The 19,004-nt window shown below is 37.6% G+C and overlaps 1 protein-coding gene across 3 annotated transcripts in view; it reads right to left on the bottom strand.

Moving 5' to 3' along the window:
• Positions 1-19,004, bottom strand: part of Foxj3 (forkhead box J3) — a 152,108-nt gene that overhangs the window by 77,454 nt on the left and 55,650 nt on the right. For 2 of the 3 annotated variants that reach the window (XM_004645945.2, XM_023706194.1), the window contains exon 4: positions 4,957-5,031. The exons of the other annotated variant lie outside the window; for it this stretch is intronic. In XM_004645945.2, coding sequence (XP_004646002.1) covers positions 4,957-5,031 — 75 coding nt within the window. The remainder of the gene's footprint in view (positions 1-4,956; positions 5,032-19,004) is intronic. 3 annotated transcript variants of the gene reach the window in all.

The raw sequence follows: 19,004 nt of genomic DNA, 5'->3' as shown, positions 1-19,004 counted from the left end.
TGTGTGTGTGTGGCCAGCTCAGCCCACCAGGGGGCAGGGCTGGCTGGCATGTGGTGCTGGGGGATTGAACCGTGGTCCCTCTGATTTGCTAAGCTTGTTCTAAGTAGGTGCTTTAGACCACTGAGCCATCTCACCAGCCCCAACACTTTATCACTTAATGTTATATTTTAGATTCTCTCAAATTTCTCCAGTTTCCCTGTATCAAAATGAAACAAATGAGATCTCAGTGAATAATCAATAATTTGTAAGTAAATACAGCACAAAATTAACATTAACAGCCCCCCCCAAAAAAAAACTCCTTTGAAAAAAAAGGTATGGTTCAACTATTACTGTCTTTTATGAACCAGAGAATAGAAATAAAAGAGGTAACGATGTTATTTCTCTAGCAATGTTTGTTTTCTCACATACCAATAGACCTGAATAACTTCATAGCCATTGAACAATCGCTCCTGTCCAGGTAACAGAGAGCTTTCTCCCAAAACCAGTAAAACAAAAAGCTCTTCTTTCTTACTATGAATCAACTGTAGGTTAATTACCCAGCATATGCATAGCTGGCCTTAGACTTTTTAGCTAATGTTCTCAGTTCTGTTAGAAGTTCTATGTCATTAATTGTTATGCAATTGTTAAAATCACTTCCTATGATCTTTTAGTTCCTTTCAAGCCCAAGTATTTTTATTAACTGGAGAAAGAACAGGGTTGATAAAAAATTAGGCTAAAAAACATAGGAGAACAGCCTTCTCAAAGTTTAGTTGATGATTTCTTCTTTATAATGTGTGCAAAAACATTTACCTTTAAGATAATTGAAAAGTATTATGCCTCACAAATAAAAGACAAATGTTTAGGTCACAATGTCAGCAAAAATTAAGAAAACAATGAGAAGAGAGAAGATTTACAAAATGGAGACAGACTAGAGGACAGATAGGAAGAAAAGGTTTATAACTGAGGGAAAAGAAATCTGTATCCCTGCAAAAGCAGCAAAATATATGAAAAATGTCCATTATATTCTTGTATGTATATACAAACATACATATTTTATTTTACTTTTTGGTTTGCTGGGATAGTCTCACTATGTAGTCCACACTAGCCTCGAACTCGTGGCTATCCTCTTCTGTCTCAGCCCCCAAAGTGCTAAGGTTACAGGCAGATGCCACTACACCTGGCTGTATTTCTTTTTAAAGAAAACAATAATGTAGCTATTTGAAGCAAATTTCAAGAAATAGAGATAAATGGATTTCAGATCATCAACATATATGAAAGAGTACCAAATCTGAATGGCTTTTATGACATGGACTTCTTACATGAAGAATTGAGTAAGAAAAAAAGCAGTCATATAAAACCTTTATTTAATTCAACATTACACTTCTAGGGCTGGCAAGATAGCTCAGCAGACTAAAGTGCCTGCTTAGCAAGCTTAGGCAAGCGAAGGGACTGCAGTTGGATCCCCAGCACCACATGCCACTCCAGCCCAGCCCCCTGGGCAGGCTGAGCTGGCCAGAGTTTGGCTGTGGTGGCATACGCCTATAATCCCAGCACTGGGAAGACTGAAAGCAGGAGGTTCACCACACCATGAGTCTGAGCTGTGCAGTGAGACCCTTCAACAAACAAATACACTAAAAAAAACTTCTGGTCTATGCTGGTCTTTGTGCCTCTTCAGTATTACAATGAACAGGAAGGTACCATGAAAATATAACAGATGCTATATGAGTTACTTCTACTTTTTGGATCTATTGGGTCAGGGCCACAGCTAGCAAAAACCTAACAAGTCCATCCCATACCCATGAACCATACCCAAAAAAATCTATTCCCACCCCACCTTGGCTCAATGGTTTTCTCCCACTGTGGTGAGGATGGATTTGGAAAAGCTCCTCAAATGCCAGGAGACACTGTAATACAAAAAGAAAAAACAATTTATAAGTACCAAAACTTAACTAACATTTTGGCCTTTCTCAAGGAAGACTGGTATGTTGGAAAAAGCATCAGTCTACAAACCAAGAAACCAAGATTTTTTTCACTTACTTGGCATTTATTCAGTGATTTCTGCTGTAATTCCAAATGAGCGAGTGTAAGGTAAAAGCTGCTGACAGCCATCTCTGCCACTAACTGGGCTAAAAGACAGTATCGAACAACTAAGGGACAGAGAGAGCCGTCTGTGATAATGTAATTTAAGTGCCTAACTCCCGGTTTCTCCTGAAGAACCCTATAAGTTAATCTCTACTGGGTCTCTGTGACTGCCAAGTAAATCTGGCTATTACACACACTTGAGTTCTAATTCCACAATTAATCTAAATAAGATTTTTTATTTTTTTTATTTTTTCTCTTATAAAATGGGATAGAAGTGAAGCTTTCAAAGTATTTTAAAAGTAATGGAATTTTTCTTTCTATTTTATCATAATCTCACCGTGATATAAAAAAGTTTTACACAGGATAAATGCATTTTGTAAGATCAAAGCTACAACATCCACTTCTCACCAAAATTCAATGAGAACAATGGCTTATTTAAATTTTACCAAGACCAAAAATAAATGTGACTCCATTTCTGTGAGTGTACTTCATAAGATCAAATGATACTTGTGACCAAAATAAATGAGAATAATACGTTTTAAAACATGTAAAACTTTAAAATTAGACACTAATGGTAAACGCTGAAATACCCTTCAGAAGTCAACTCACTTCTGCATTCTGTTTTAGTTGCACATTACTGATTCCATAAGAATCAGTTGCATAAGCATGATTCCAAGAGAATAACTGCAAAGTATAACATGTTTTCCACAGACAAAAGATTTAACTTCCCACTACTGAACATTTAGCCTAATAGCACAAGTCTTTAAAATAGTCTTCAACTGGGAAAAATTTAGTATGCAATGCAGTTAAATATTCATGTGCATTAATTTTTCATTTCCATTATTTTTAATTTTTAAAAAATCAAATTGAAACTGCTAGGTTCTGGCCCTAGTATGAATTGCTGAATTACTATGGTGGTCATCTAATATGACTGAAGCTTAAAACAACAGCTTATCTTCCCAGAAACCAGTCCCCCTTCTTCTCCAACTCAGTCCAGGGTGCAATTTCCTTTTACCTTTCCCACCGCCTCAGGGAAGACCTAAATCAGCTCCTCAGATATATCTAAACATCCCCCTCAAACTTCCACTTGTGGCAAAAGGCCATAAAGCCTCAGCCTCCCTTTGTTCCAACTCAGAGAATCCCTTATCTTCCCCAGATACTCCCCATATCCTCAAAGATAAATAAAGGCCCTTTCCCTTTTTCCTTCTGCCTGTTTCTCTGCTGTGACACAGCTAGAAAACATATTAGAAACTAAATGTTTACAGAATCAAATTAGCCTCCATAAATTTCAAATAAAATGTTTTTAATCTGATTCACATATATACTATGAAAAATTGTAATAAAGACATATAGAAAATTCTTTTTAATAACAAGCCTGCATTAAAGGGGAAAAAACTGACACCAATTGCTATCCCATCTTAGTGAGTTATAAATATTCACAAAAAATAAGACTTTAATAATCTACTCAGTCTTACTGATAACCACCTGATTGGGCAGATCACAGTAAGTACTATAAAGTATTACACACAGGAGTATGCTTTAGTATAGAAATGAAAAACTTTCCACCTATTACCTCGAGAAATTAACAGTTTAGTGGCGGACACAACACATTCATACAACAAGGATGTTCAGTGTCACCAGCCACTGTACAAGCAACTGGGGTTAGTGACTAAAGTACATGTTATTCCTACAACCTCAAACATTTAGATTTTAACCCAAGAACAAAAATGAAGAGTTGGAGAATGCAGATGGATACAGTATGATTACTATGATTTCTTAAAAGACTAGCAACCACATAAAAATAACTGTAAATTCAAGGGAGCAAGTCCAAAAACAGACAGTTAGGAAGTACTACAACAATAAGGCTAAAGGTATAGACACAAAAAAGGGAACAACGAACTTAACAAAGGTATGGAGAAACAAAAAAAGTTTAGGAGACCTACTATGTTATAGCTCAATCTAGGAAGAAGAGGATGAGGCCAGACAAATACAGAAAAAAAAAATGCACTAAGACCATATGAAAGTCATGTTTGAGAAACTCCAAGAGGTTCCTCATACTCATCCATGAATAAAGTAAACTGCAGCTGAAATGGTAACATTATAAAAATGAAAGATGATAAAATAAAATAAACATCTCCTGGACAATGTAGAGGTATTGTTAAGCAGGGTACTTATGTGACCACTTAAATTTAGAAATATTCTTCCAGGAACAATTACCCTAAGGAAAAGACCTAATCACCCAAACAAGAAGGTATCTTGCCAGTAGTTACCCTCTCTTGAAATTCTAATTGAGTAAATTACCATAGTAAATTATCAACCAAACGTGATCCAACAAAGTACTCTGAGCTTTAAAAAATAAGATACTATGCCAACTTAAGGCCACAGTTGGCTTGGCTATTGAAACAAACAAAACTGTCTATAGATAAAATGCTAAAACCGTGATGGTGGCAGGTGTAGAGTCAAGAAGAAAGCACAGCAACTAAGAAAACAGTATTAACAGAGAAACAATTTTATTTAAAAGTTAGAATATTTTTCCGTTTGTAAATTACAAATCCATCCCTTATATGCAATAATTCATTGATTGTGGTTCCTACAAACAATTCAAAGACCATAATAATTTAATGCACATTAGTTAAGAAAGCAATCAAAGACCAGATCAGAAAGAATAATCAATAACAAAGGAATAGCCCTAGTTAGTTTCCCATTGTTAAAAAGAAAGCTCTTCCTAACTGGCTGGTCTTTGAAGAGGACCAACTAACTGAGAAGCAGAACAGATAAGGGACAACTTGGTATTTCACAAAAGTTCCTAATCAACTACACAAGTTCTCAATTCAAACATGACAAGGAGACATACAGAAAAGTCCAATTGCTTGGCTTTAAGAAAATGAATCCTACCTTTCCAGGGTCATCCTTGGATCGAGGCACTTTAAGGAAACATTTGTTGAGTGACAGATTATGTCGTATGGAATTCTGAAATTAAAGGAGAAAAAGCCACTGGGTCAATGGAATCCAAAAAAAAAAAAAAAAAAAAAATCATTTTTAAAAACAGAATCAGAAACTTAAATATTTCTATACATTGTGATATAATTATAAAGTAAGCTTTTTTAAAATAAGCTTCAAATTTAAACTCTGACTTCCAAATTTCAAATACTACAAAAGTATGGTAATTTCTAGTGGATTCCATAATAATGTATGTAGTACTTTAAAGTTTAAGACCATTTGGTATGCCAGTGATGTAATGTTAAATATTAAATGCTAAACAGAAAATTTTCCACATACCAAGACTTTAATTGTAGGTTTTTTTTTTTATGTATTTAGTACAGGGTCTACAGGGTGTCACTACACAGATCAGACTCGTAGTGATCCTCCTGTTTTCAGCCTCCCAAACAATGGGATTACAAGTGTACACACCACCTTGCCTAGTCTCAATTGTCATCTCAGTGCATCCTGGGGGGATGGGGCCAGCACGGCACACTGGGGATTAAATCCTGGTCCCTGCATCTGCCTACACAGGTGCTTTTAATTTGTTGAGCTATCTGGCCGGCCCAACTGTAGTTTTAAATTTACTTATTCTTGGAAATAAATCAGAATGCAAAATGTTAGAAGTTATTCTGTGTGGGATTTTTAGGTGATAACTACTATCTTTAAAAAAAAAAAAAAAAAAAAAACCCTTTCCTGCTAAATCCAAATGGTCCTACAAGGCACAAGTATTACTACCTTTTCAGGTTTTTTTAATGTTAACAGCTAGGGTGTAGCTCAGTGGACAAACATCTACCTAGCATACACAAGGCCCTGGGTTGACCTCCCGCAAGGGGTGGGGGGTTAGCCACTTAGGATCTTGTTAAAATATACAGCAGTGCATGAAGACAGACAGATCAGGGGGTTTGGGCTGGTAGACCCTGGCAACAGAGAACCAAGAAGACTGTCTAGTACCCTAAATGTAGCAAAAAAGAATAAACAACTTGGGTGGCAGGAAACTATCTGTAAACCTGAAGAGCCTATGAAACAGAAAATCTATTCATGAAAAAACTAGGATTTCAATTCTTACAAAAAATACTCAAAAGTCCTAATCTTCTCAATTAAACATTTCAAAATCTACTCCCAAATACTTCTGTTTGTTCCCAAAGGGCCAGGGATTTGGTGGCAAGTGGATTTAGCCAGTGCTTACAATAGCACCTTCGGGGTTATTTTACTTTTTAATATAAAATTCAAAAGTCTAAGAATACGTGTAGTAAAACCTCCCTCTCACAAGGGCAATACTGGGATACAGCTTTCAAAGGGTATACATAGAATATAAATGCAAACCTATCTTATTACCAAAATTGAGATTTAAAACTTTTAAATGACAATTCTACCCCTGCTTGGGATGTAAACAGCTACAAAAGATAATGCTTCCTCTTGAAACAATATGAAAACACCCAGTAAGCTTTCACAAAAAAAAAAAAAAAAAAAAAAAAAAAAAACAGGAGGAGGAGGAGGGTGATGAGGAAGAGGAGGGCGATGAGGAGAACGACAACCTATTTTTGAGTACACTAGACAGTCCAGGTTGCAAGGCAGCCAAGCAAATGAGCAAACTACATTCCTAACAGGGAAAAGGCTATTCAAAGAGAAACTGGACACTAAAGCTATCTTACCTTTGGCAGACCCCAGAAAAAAAAACTGGCAATCATTAAGCAGGTAATAAAAAATAAATGTTTTTTTAAAAATTTAAAGGCCAAGTATGGCCTACTGAGTCAGTTTAGGATAACAAAGGTTAAACAGGAAAAGGGGACGTTTTACTCAATTGTTCCCCATTAAGCATTTATCATGTGGTCATTAGAAAGACTAAGTAAGCAGGAGACTGACTGTAGGAGCACAGGAGATGATTGTCAGCAGACCAAGGATGAGGAAACTACAAAGCCCACCAATCTTCCAAAATTTTTACAAGAACCAACAAAACAAGTGACAAATTTGAGGTAGAGGCAGCAAAATTTCTCAACCAAAGGACTATGGCAAAGATTCATTACTTCTGGAGGAAGAAGGAAAACAAAACACTTCTGCCCCTAGGGAAAGATAGGTAATCTTTTCCCAGGACAAAGGTAAAAGGTACTACTGGTGTGAGAGAAAAGGCAAAACCAAACTTTTTAAGGCCTGACAGAGGTACAGGAAACAATCTTCAGCCCAGGACCCCATACATTCACCACGCAGAGGTCCGCTACAGACACGGAACAGAAAACTCTCACCTAAAAGCAACTACAGACACAAGGCAGTTTGGGCTAAGGGAAAGAAACAAGAAAGAAAAAAATTGACTGCCAAGTTCAGGAGCCTATGTGAGACTGAGGCTGGAACAACAGAACAAAGAAACCCCTTGCTCTTACCAAAAACCTAGCTCTGGGTAACAACAGCAGATTACTGAGAGAGGCAAAGAGAGATACTCCCATTTATAGCAAATTGGGAAGACAGAATTAAATTTAAAGAGATGGGAAATGAAAAATTCTACACACCCAAGCTTCACACCAAGCACAAGGTAACAGCAACCTATTACTGGAGGAATGCAACATCTGTAGCATACTAAAGACAAAGACACTACTACCACCACCAACAACAACAAAAGACATCACCAAAAAAACTCAAATTTAGCTCAAGTACTAAAAGACTGACTCAACTCCTAACATGACTAGACTGAGAAAAAAAAAATGTTTCTCTTTTTTACAAGTACAAATCTCTATCATTTTTGTACAAATCTCTGCTACTTGGTACAAAAGTCTAAGACATGGCTGAGGATGTAGCTCAGAGGTAGAGCGCTTGCCTAGCACCCACATAGCCCTGATTTTGATCTCTATTACCGGAAAATAAAGAAAAGTAAAAGACACAGAAAAGCAAGGAAATTTCACTATCCAGAGATAATTAAAACAAGAGACAGCTCAGGTCTTACAGAACCATCACACAAAAAACTAGTATGATCAACATGTTAAGGGATTCAGCACAAGAAAACAAATGCATGACTTGCACAAAGAGAACAGGAATTTCAGCAGAAATGTGAAAACTATAAGAAACAAACAAATGTAAATAACAAGTAACACAATATAAGCGAGGATGATTAGTAATGCCAAGCTAGGAGTGTAGCTCAGGAGACCAGTGCTTGCCTAACATACACAAAGACCTGGATTCAATTCCTAACACTGCCTCCAAACCTCCTAAAATGAAAAGCAATTCCTTAAATAGGCTCATCAGTAAACTATACACAACTGAGAAAGACTTGGAGAACTTGAAAACAGATTAAGAAAGGCCTTTCAGGAACTATGAGATAATACATGTAATTTACATTTTAGGAGAAAACAAATGCAGAATGAAATTCTGAAAAAGTTAACCAGTTGAGAATTTTTTAAAAAGAATGCAAAACATCAACCAACATAAGCAAGACTGTCAAAGAACACCAAGCACCAGAAAAAGTTAAAAATACATACCCAAAGGCTGGATGCATGGCTCAGTGATACAATGCCTGCCTACCATATGTGAGACCTTGAGTTTGATCTATAGCACCATCTGCCCCCCACCAAGAAACTATGCGCCTATATTCATTATAGATACAATACTAAAACCTATGATGAAACATTTCAAAAACATCTAGAGCCAAAAAAAAGATCATGTATAGAGGAATAAAGAAAAGAATTACAGTGAACTTCAAAACTGTGCAAGCCAGAAAACAATGGAGTGATGTCTTAAAATGCTCAAAGGAGGAAAAAATGTGAATTACATAGTGAAAACATCTCTCAAAAATGAAAGCAAATTAAAGACTTACACACACATTTACACTCATGCACACAAAGCTAAAAGAATTTCCTGTGGCACGAGCTGGCTGATCATTTTGGAAGGAAGTTCTTCAGTGCTAAGTATGAAGTCAAATGAAAACTTTTATCTATAAAGTGAAGTAAAGAGTGCCAGAAATGGTATACATGAGGTAAACTTATACTTTTTTTTCTTGCTTGTAATGGGTGTAAGAAATAAATAAAATCCAGGCAAGAACAGCCCAGCATCCCTACCTCTATAATCCCAGCACTGGGAGGCTGAGACAAAAGGGATAATCATAAATTTGAGCTTAGCCTGGTCAATTTAAAAGGAATGCAGCTCAGTGCACAGGCCCTGGTTTAAATCCCACTTGGGAAACAAGAGGGAGGAAGGAGGAGGGAAAAGGAGGAGGTTCCAATGGACTGAATGTTTATACACCCCTCAAAATTCTTAAGTTGAAACCAATCTTTGATAATTTGGAAGTGGGGCTTTGGAAGGTGACTGGGTCATGATGGTTGTCCTGATAAAAGGGATTACTGCTTATAAAAGAAGCCCTAGGAGCTCATTCAAGCCTTCCACCAGGTGAGACTATAACAAGATAGACATCTATGAACAAGGAAATAGGCCCTACCTCAGTACAAACAGAACATTGGCTTTTAGTCAGCAAATCTCCCAGATCCTCGAACTTGGAATTTTCACACTCTAGGACTTTGAGCAACAAACATCTACTGTTTATAAGCCACTCACTCTGTTTTTTATTATAGCAGCCTGAACAGAATAATACATTTATACACAACAAATCTAAAGCAATCTTTGAACAGTTCAAAAAGAAATATAATTATTGGGCTGGTGAGACAGCTCGGTGGCATAAGTGCCTGCCTGACAAGCACAAGCTCTTATGTTTGATCCCCTGTACCACATATCATGCTGGCCCTGGAACCCAGGCGCTCTGTGCCAGCTGCCAAAACTGGGTGTCATCCCAGTAATGGGGAGGCTGAGACAGGAAGATCACTATGAGTGCAAACTGCATAGTGAGACCCTGTATCAAAAAGAATTTTTTTAAAAAAAGTATAACTATTAAACACAAATAAAATGTAATTTAATACTGAATTTAGCTCTAAAAAAAAAAAAAAAAAGGTAAAAAGGAAAGCCATCAGGTACAATGGAGATAATCTACTAATCTCAAAAGCTCAAGATAGGTGATCAAAACAAATCAAGATGGTCAACTGACTGTTTTGTTAATAGTTCGGTATAGAACAAATTTTCACTTGGTCTTTCTCCTCTACAAAAAGTTTAAATGTTGAGGGGCTGGGAGTTCAATCCCCTGGCCTGCCATGCTGGCCCCGCCCCAGGGGCGCGATGAGACAGGGATTGAGACTGGGTATGGTGGCACGCGCCTGTTATCCCAGCACTTGGAAGGCTAAAAACAGGAGGCTCACTACGAGTCCGATCTATGCAGTGAGACCATGTACACCTGTCCTAAATACAAAAAAAAAGTTCAAATGTTGGAAATTTTCAGGTTCCTGTCCTGTGCCTTTCTTCTATATCTGTATTTGTTGTCTAGTCAATCTCATTAACAATCGTGGCTTCAATGACCACCTATGTCACTTAAATCTAACAAGATTACCAACCCACACCTTTCTCCTATGCTCCTAATAGGTATATCCAACCATCAACTGTGCATCTCCAAAAGTCTTTCAAATTAAATATGTTTAAAACTTTTTGTGTGTGTTTTTTTTTTTTTTTTTTGCAGAACCGGGGATTGAACTCAGGCCCTTGAGCTTGCCAGAGAAGCACTTATTCCACTGAGCCATCTCCCCAGCCCCCTAAATATGTTTAAAACTAAATTCAATCTTTATATCCAATGTGATCTTCTAGTTTTCCTTTTTCATTTAAAGATACGTTACACATTATTGCTCCACTCAGAAGCATGTGAGTCATCCTTTCCTAGTCCTTTCTTGCCATCTGAAACAAGTCTATTACAAAATCTTATAAATCTTATTTGAAATCTATTTATTTTATATTTGTGTTTATTACTTCAGTCCAGGAAACCAGTCTTACTATGATTAATACAACAGCATTGTTCTACATAGTGTCCCCTCCCATCCCTTTGTGCCCTTCCATCATTCTTCACTCTGCTGGTAGTTAAGTCTTCACTATGCAAACTGATACTTCACCCTGAATTAGAACTTTTCAATGACTTCTCACTGCACTTCAGAATTAAAAACCGCAAATTCTAACTCTATTCACTGTCTACATTTATCCCCTTTAATGTTTCCTCTCACCTTCAAGCTTTCCCCTAAATTGCTACATCTACAGAGATGACTGACCCCAGCTTCCTTCTTCTCCTTCAGCTAAATGAATTTACTCAGCTTTAATATGCTCTTTAAACTAAGATTTAAACAAACATTAGTTATTCTGGAAAGATAGTCACAGGTTAAGTTAGGATGTACTCTTAATATACTTCTTTATCATCCTGGATTTCTCGCACACTGACCATTCATAATTACTTGCTTCCCCACCCATACTGTATTTCCTACCAAAAGAGAAATAGGCTTCATTGGGGTAAAGACTGTGTCTATCAATGCAGAACCTATAATACAACTTTTGTCATATGGTAATCACAAATCTGTTGTAAAAAAAAAAAATCAAGAGCATATTTACAAAATAAAAATACCCACAAATAGAAATACACACACACACACACACACACATATACTTCAGATCTCACAATTTGTATGATCTCTACTGCCAATAATCCTAAGAAAAGAAGTCAGAACAAAGACTAGAATAATACAGGTTAACCTAGATAAAATGGTTCAGGTCAACCTGTATATTGGTTGGCCTTGAAAATTCTCAAAAGCAGTTTCACAGATACAATTTAATGCAGACTCCTACGATCCAACCAAAGTGACCAATTTAAAAGGGGAAAGAAAAAAAAAAGATTGTAGGATTTATGAGCCAGAACCTAAATTTTACAAGCATTCTAATTGACTTTTATTGTAACTTGAGTTAATCTGGTACCTCCAATACAGTTAACAACTACATACCTACCTGTATCTTCTCTGTGTCATGGTTCACCCAAAATCTAATATATGTTCTACTTTGTTCTGCCCTATCTGATATATAGCATACTTTTAGAATTGCTTCCAACTTCGCTTTCCTTTTCTTTTTTCTTTAGGTATGAAAATACAGAATGGCTCTAGTAAAGTAGTAACAGGGGTAAAACAGAAGAAATGGGCAGGAAAAAAAAAAGGAAATACTGAATTCTTAACACATTTTTGCAGCTTGAACCACCAGTTGTACATACATGAATGTCCCATTGGGTGGCATGGAACAGTCATACATGCACCACTGGTGTTGCAGAGCCACCCAACAGCAAATTACTGCTCCCCTGTAAACATGTTAAGAAAACTGTTAGGACACAAGTTACCTAAGGTTACAATGCTTTCTTTCTCTCTTCCAGAAAACTCACTCCAAATATTGCTAAGGGTCTTAGAAATGTAATAAACTTGTAAATTAGGCCTGTGCTTTTTACCTGTAAAGGGAGCCTATGTTTTCCCTCATACTATAGTTTCACAAATCCCAAAGACTGTCATCCTCAAGGAACTAACACTACAGAGATTAGCATGTCTCTACACTTCAAACACAAATGCATTCTGACCTAACCTACTAAACAAGTAACCTGACAGACTAAGACACTCATTTCAGTGCCAGATCATAAAGCACCTCACTCCGTGAGCATCTATACTTCCTAAGTAAGTGTACACTTCTCTTTTGCCTAATAAATCTTTCTATGCCTCTCACTGACATAACCCTCAATTCCATTCAAAAATAAAAAAAAAAATGGATAAGTTGAGGTCTCCATTTTCTTCTTCGGGGGAACCTCCTCAAGCTCCTTCTAAGGATATCCTTTGGTGGGGGGCTTGCAGGTTAGCTCAGTAGTTTACGGATATCCTTTGGTGAGCCAGCTAAGAGGTAAATTGCGGCACTGATTTTATAAGTTCAACTGAATGTTTACTTTCCTTTTAACACACTGCCCTCGACACTGCTTTCTTTCTCTGAAATTCAGTTTTCCTTTTCAGTGGTCAAAGGTTCCCAAAAAGGAGTGCTTACATATATTTAAAAAAAAGAAAAGAAAAGAAAAAAAAAAAAAAAAGTACTTACCTAAAATGAATACTTACAAATAAAAGCGCTTAAAATGAGTTGGTTTTGTTCCCTTTAAACAGAAATGGAAAGAGGTATCAGGGGCTATGCCCCAGGGTATGCAGTGATTTCATCAAAAATTCCTTTAGGTCAATCTAACCCGATCCTCAGTCAGACAATTTAAAAACTTGCTCTTCCCAGAAGTCTCATGGACTGCCCATCCACTATATGGAGAAAACTTTTTTGCACACACAAAGTGAAAGCTAATCCTGAAACACAGTATGAAGAAACTGACCTCAAAATGACACCTGAGGGATAAACCTCCAAATATGCACATTTTAGGGTTCTAAGCATATTAGATCAAAGGAAATCCTTCAGATTGATATGTTTATCTTTAATCTCGCCCCCTTTCTTTCTTTCACTCTCCAAACAGAATGAGACAAGCATGGTCTGTCTAAATTGTCATAGACATCCTTGCTGGGATAGCTGGAGGAATCTACCATATCATGCAAAGTAAAGAGGCAACTGAGTGACAGCTAACACTTTTTTTGATGCCTGACCGGGTCTTCTAAGAGCCTTAAACTAGCAGGAGCCCACTTTTTCTTCTCCTCAGTACAGTTATTTCACATTCTCCATTGTCCTTCCCAGTCAAAGCCTGCCGTTCCTTTCTAGCATTTGAAAAGGAAAATACAAATAATTTAACTTTGTGTTCCTAAAGGGGTAGTGGAGTGAATGGTCAAGCAGAAGTGACATAGGAATTAGGGTGTGGCAAAGCCAGCCAGGGAAGTAGGTATAACCTGTTAATTACAAGATCCCAGTACAGAGCAGCTGCCAGAGCCCTGTACATGGATAATTCGAGAGAACTTGAGAAGATTTTTAATATGATGGCCTACACCACTCCTACCTAGCTTACCGTACCACATTCAAGTAGGGCCTAAACCTTCCCCAACCAAGCTCTGTTGAGGCAAGATTCTTCCTAAGTTAAGAAGTACAGAGGCCACACTCCAGGGATATATGCCCCCATGAGTGACCTGAAAGACAGAAAAGCTTGGCACTGGACATGGCACCATCACAGAGGAGATGAAGGAGAAAGGGAATGGTGTGGAGTATGACATCACAGCACAGTGGATGCAGTGAGGATGTAGCATGTCCAGGATTAAACTCCAGGGCTGCAAAAGCCGAAACTTGTTGGTTTCCCTTGGCTCTAGGTACCCTTTTCTCTGCCACTTTCCACAGCCCTCTCTAGACTCTTACATCAATTTCTCATTTTTAAAAAATTTCCTTGCAATAATCTAAGTCTTATTTTTTTCTCCCTACTTAAAAAAGTATGTGCTTTGTAAATACTTTGTACAGTGAAGCACCTCCAGACTTGTTTAAAGACTTTCAAAAAAATCTTTACATAGCCTAAAGATCTTGGAGGTAACTTTCTAGGCAAACTACACCTTGTACATGACTTTTTTCCTTTCTCATTAAAGATGAAACCAAGTTTGCATACTTTTAGAATACCTAGAAACTATTAGAAACAGATTTCTGCATGATAGCAGGAGTACTCAGAACAGTCATGACAGAAAATTGGGACAGTATTGTAGTCCATCTCTGACTAAACTGGGATGGGGTGATTATCTGACCCAAAAAAAACTAGAAATAACCAGTGTGGCCAGACTCCAGTGTATCGAGGTTGAGCTAAATTGCTCAATCCAAGGAAAACTGGGGTCAGCCTATTGCCTAACCAAGGAAAGATTAGGTCTAACCAGTGTTACCATAACCCAGAAAGTTGAGCTAGGTGAACGTTGTCTCATCAGGGTAAGACCTAAAAGGATATTCTTTTTCCCTTTTTCTACTTCTTTTCAGAAATATACAAGGAAGATCTTAGATATGTACACATCTTATGAGATTATACATCATTCAGTGTCCAGCAGCAAAATGTCACCATAGGGTATAGTCTAAAAAGTTGCCACCATTTCAAAGCAGGATTTTTTTTTTTTAATTAATGTTGATTTTTCTAATTCAGACTGCAAAGACATGGCTTCAAATTTATTTCAAAACAAGGACAGAAAATGAACAAAAAGTGTATCTGGTAATATGCAACTCTTCTCTTTCAAGTTTAGTTTTACGTCATTAGACTAGAGTATTATTTTTTAAAAGAATTTGTTATGATTTGCAAATTAGTACAGCCTTGGAAGCATTTTGACTAGTCTATTGATAATTTAAGCTACCAAAAAGGAACTATTATCTTCCAAATGACCAATGTGTCTCAAAGTGCACTCTGACTTAATGTAATTGTTTTATGTGTCACATAAGTTTTTTTGGTCTGTCTTCCTTCTAAGCGGTTTTCGTAATAACTAGCTACAATGTCTATAACTGCTCCATTTACTACATTATTTAAAGCTCATTTTGTTTTTTCCCTTTAAAAATATTTTTTTCCCTCTTTTTTACTAAAACAGAACAGAAACAATAGGGCTGGTGGTATAGTTCAGCAGACTAAGCACTTGCTTAGGTAAGCACAGGGACCAGGGTTCAATCCCTGGCACCGCATGAACCACCAGCCCTGCCCCCAGGTGCGCTCAGCTAGCAATGGAGTCCAGGCATGGTGGCGCATGCTTGTATTCCCAGCACTAGTGAGGCAGAAATCAGGAGGATCACTACAAGTCTGAGCTGTGCAGTGAGACCATACAAGGGGGAAAAAAGAAAAAAAGAAAGAAACAATGATAACAGATATTCAAGCGCTAACAAACCCACTAGGGATTAAGAAAACAAGAAAATTCAATAGAGGTTTCTTTAAAATTCAGTGATTGCTATGGGAGCGACTAGATTCAACTTGCAAATAAAATCCACAAAATTTGTAATAAAAACATTGTATACATACCTAGTTAATGTATAAATAACTCCTTCTCCTACCCTTAAAAAGACTTTTAAAAATGAAAAAAAAATGGAAACAGATTTTGTAAATAGGGAGGGGAGGAGGAGTTAAGAGAGTACTGTGGGGGCTAGATATGTCACATACAGGTACAAATTCCCTATGATGAATATGCTATGTATACCTAAAATGTACCAATAAACTTAATTAAAAAAACAGATTATGAGGGGTCAGGAGATGGCTCAGTGGACTGAGTGTTTCCCAAGCAAGTGCAAGGGCCTGAGTTCAATCCCCAAATCCACTCAAAAAAAGATGATAAAATTCACCCAGATTCTGCTTACATTGGCTTACAGATAATTAATTTCCCCATATGTCTTCTATTCATATGACCTAAATAAATCCCTAGGAAACAAATTAACTTAAATTGGTTGATGACATGAAAATAAGGATATCCTTTAAAAACTGTTAACACAGCCAAGTATGATGGAACATGCCTGCAATCACAGCATTCAGGAAGCAGAAGGAGGAAGATTGCATCAAGTTTCAGGACAGATCCTAGCCCAGGCCCAGTGAGTGTGTGGGAGAGCTTCCGGCTACCCTGCGCCAGCCGGACCTACCGGTCCCAGCCAAGGCACAGCATTCATGAGACCCTCTTCCACCCCCTTGGGACACCCCCCAACCACTCCGCAGCACCTCCCTCACGCTGCTCTCCGAGTATGAATTTCTGCCCCATTCAGGGAACCCCCCCAAGATCCACACTTACCCCGGGCCTGGTGAGTATGTGGGAGAATTGCTTCTCCCTGCTACTCCACCTTGTCATCTCCAGACTCAGCTCAGGCCTGGCATACAGGCCAGGGATGAAACCCTGCAGCTGCAATCCCTGCAGAGAGTGTAGGGGACGAAACCACCCAGCTACTCCAGGAGCAGAACATCTTGCCAGAGGGGTATAACAGGTTCACCCCTAAGGGCAGAGGCAGGAAGGAACTGAGCACAGCAGCCAGATCCAAGCCAGGCACAGCTGGGTAAATCCAAACTTTGCAGATCTACACCTGAACTTCAGTATGTGCTAAGGTTATAACTGCACCAAAGATCTAAAACAGAGGTCCGAAGACAGTGCTACACAAAATGACGAGAAGGAACAAAATGCAATCACAGACCCCACGCCCACCCATAACAAGTGCAGAGGACACTAACACAGAACAAACTGGGAATCACACAGCTGAAATAAATGAATCAACGGCTTCAGAAATAAAGAAACAGCTGCACAAAGGTATAGAGGAACTCAGATTAGATATGAAAAAAGAATTCCCTCAATTAATAATATCTGCAGTAAAGAATCAAATGCAGAAACATATGGGGGAAACCTATTGCCCACCCAGAACAAGTGCAGAGGACACTAGCTCAGTTCAAATGTATGAATTAATAGCGTCGACAGTAAATAAGCAAAAGCAGAAAGTTATAGAGGAACTCAGAGCAGAATTCTTTTCTGAAATAAAAATTTTTGGAAATCATAGTACCTGAAGTAAAGAATTAACTACAGAAACATAGGGAGGAAACTCAATCTGAGGAAAACATGGCAGTAAAAGAATTAATAACTGCTTCTAAAGAAGACATTGATAAAAAAAAAAAAAATAGAGATTAGAAAAATGATGGATTCCTTGAAAGAACAATAAAGGAAAGAAATAGATCTCATAAAGCAGAGTCAAAGAGATACAGATGAATTTAAAATCTCAATCACAAGCCTGTAAAACCATTTAAGCGAAAGTGAAGACAGACTCTCATATCCTGAAGACACTGGTGCAGTTAGTGAAAAGGTAAGAAAGGATCTCTTAAAAACAACTAAGATGCCAGAAAAAATAATACATCACCCGCAAGATGATGCAAAGATGAACAATGTGAGACTAATAGGCATCAATGAGAAAGAAGGAGTCAATACAAATGACAATAAAAAAGTATGGGCAGAAGTAATAGCAGAAAACTTCCCAAATACGAGGTAACAATCTGACATTCAGGTAACCAAAGCATGCAGAACGGCAAGTAACCTCAACTCAAAGAAAAACAAACTCAGACATGTAATAGTCAAGATTCCACAAATTCAGCACAAGAATAACTACTGAAAGCCGCTAGAGAAAAGAAGCAGATCATATTCAAAGGAAAACCCATCAGAATTACGGCCGACTTCTCTTCACAAACAATGAAGGCAAGAAGAGCATGGAGCAGAGTACTTCAAGTCCCCTATGAAAACAAATTCCAGCCCTGACTACTACACCCTGGAAAACTCTCTTTCAAGTTTGATGGAGAAGTGAAATACTTCCATGACAAACAATAACTCAAGAATTTCATGATGACAAAGCCAAACCTACACATGCACCTGAAAGATATTCTAGAGAGGGACCAAAATGATCAGAACTCCACGAATGAGATCAGAAGCAACCAACTAAATAGGGCAATTAAACACAGGAGAAAAAGAAGTAAATGACAACAGGTAAACAACATGTCAATCATAAGTCAATACATCCCAATTCTAACCATTAATGTAAATGGACTCAATTCACCAATTAAGAGAAATGTACTGAAACAGTGGATTAGGAAACAAAATTCAACAATATGCTGTACACAAGAAACACATTTAACTCATAAAGACATTCATAGGCTGAAAATCAAAGGAAGGAACACAATACTACATGCCCTAGCACATCAGAAAAAAGCAGGGGTAGCAATCCTATTCTCAGACAGTTTCAACTTCAAAGCAACAATGATCAAGCAAAATAAAAAAGGCCACTATATACTGGTTAGGGGAAAAATTCAAGAAGAGTTAACACTCATAAATATGGATGCACCAAACCCCAGAGCACACAACTATATAAAGCAAATCTTAATGGACATGAAAAATCTAATATCCAATGCCACAATCTTAACTGGAGATCTTAATGTCCCCTCATCCCCAAAAGATAGATCAACCAGACAAAAACTTGGCAAAGAAATAACAGAACTGAACCAGAGCTTGAAACAAATGGACTTGGTGAACATACACAGAGTGTTCCACCCAAACATAGCTGAATACACATTTTTCTCTACTGCACTTGGGTCATTTCTAAAACAGACCACATACTGGTCCATAGGTCATGCTTAAGTATATGTAAGAAAACAGAAATTATCCCATGCACATTAT

Source organism: Octodon degus, unplaced genomic scaffold (genome assembly GCF_000260255.1).
Source record: "Octodon degus isolate 3935 unplaced genomic scaffold, OctDeg1.0 scaffold00245, whole genome shotgun sequence".
Lineage (NCBI taxonomy): Eukaryota > Metazoa > Chordata > Mammalia > Rodentia > Octodontidae > Octodon > Octodon degus.
This window is presented reverse-complemented; position numbering and strand designations above follow the sequence as displayed.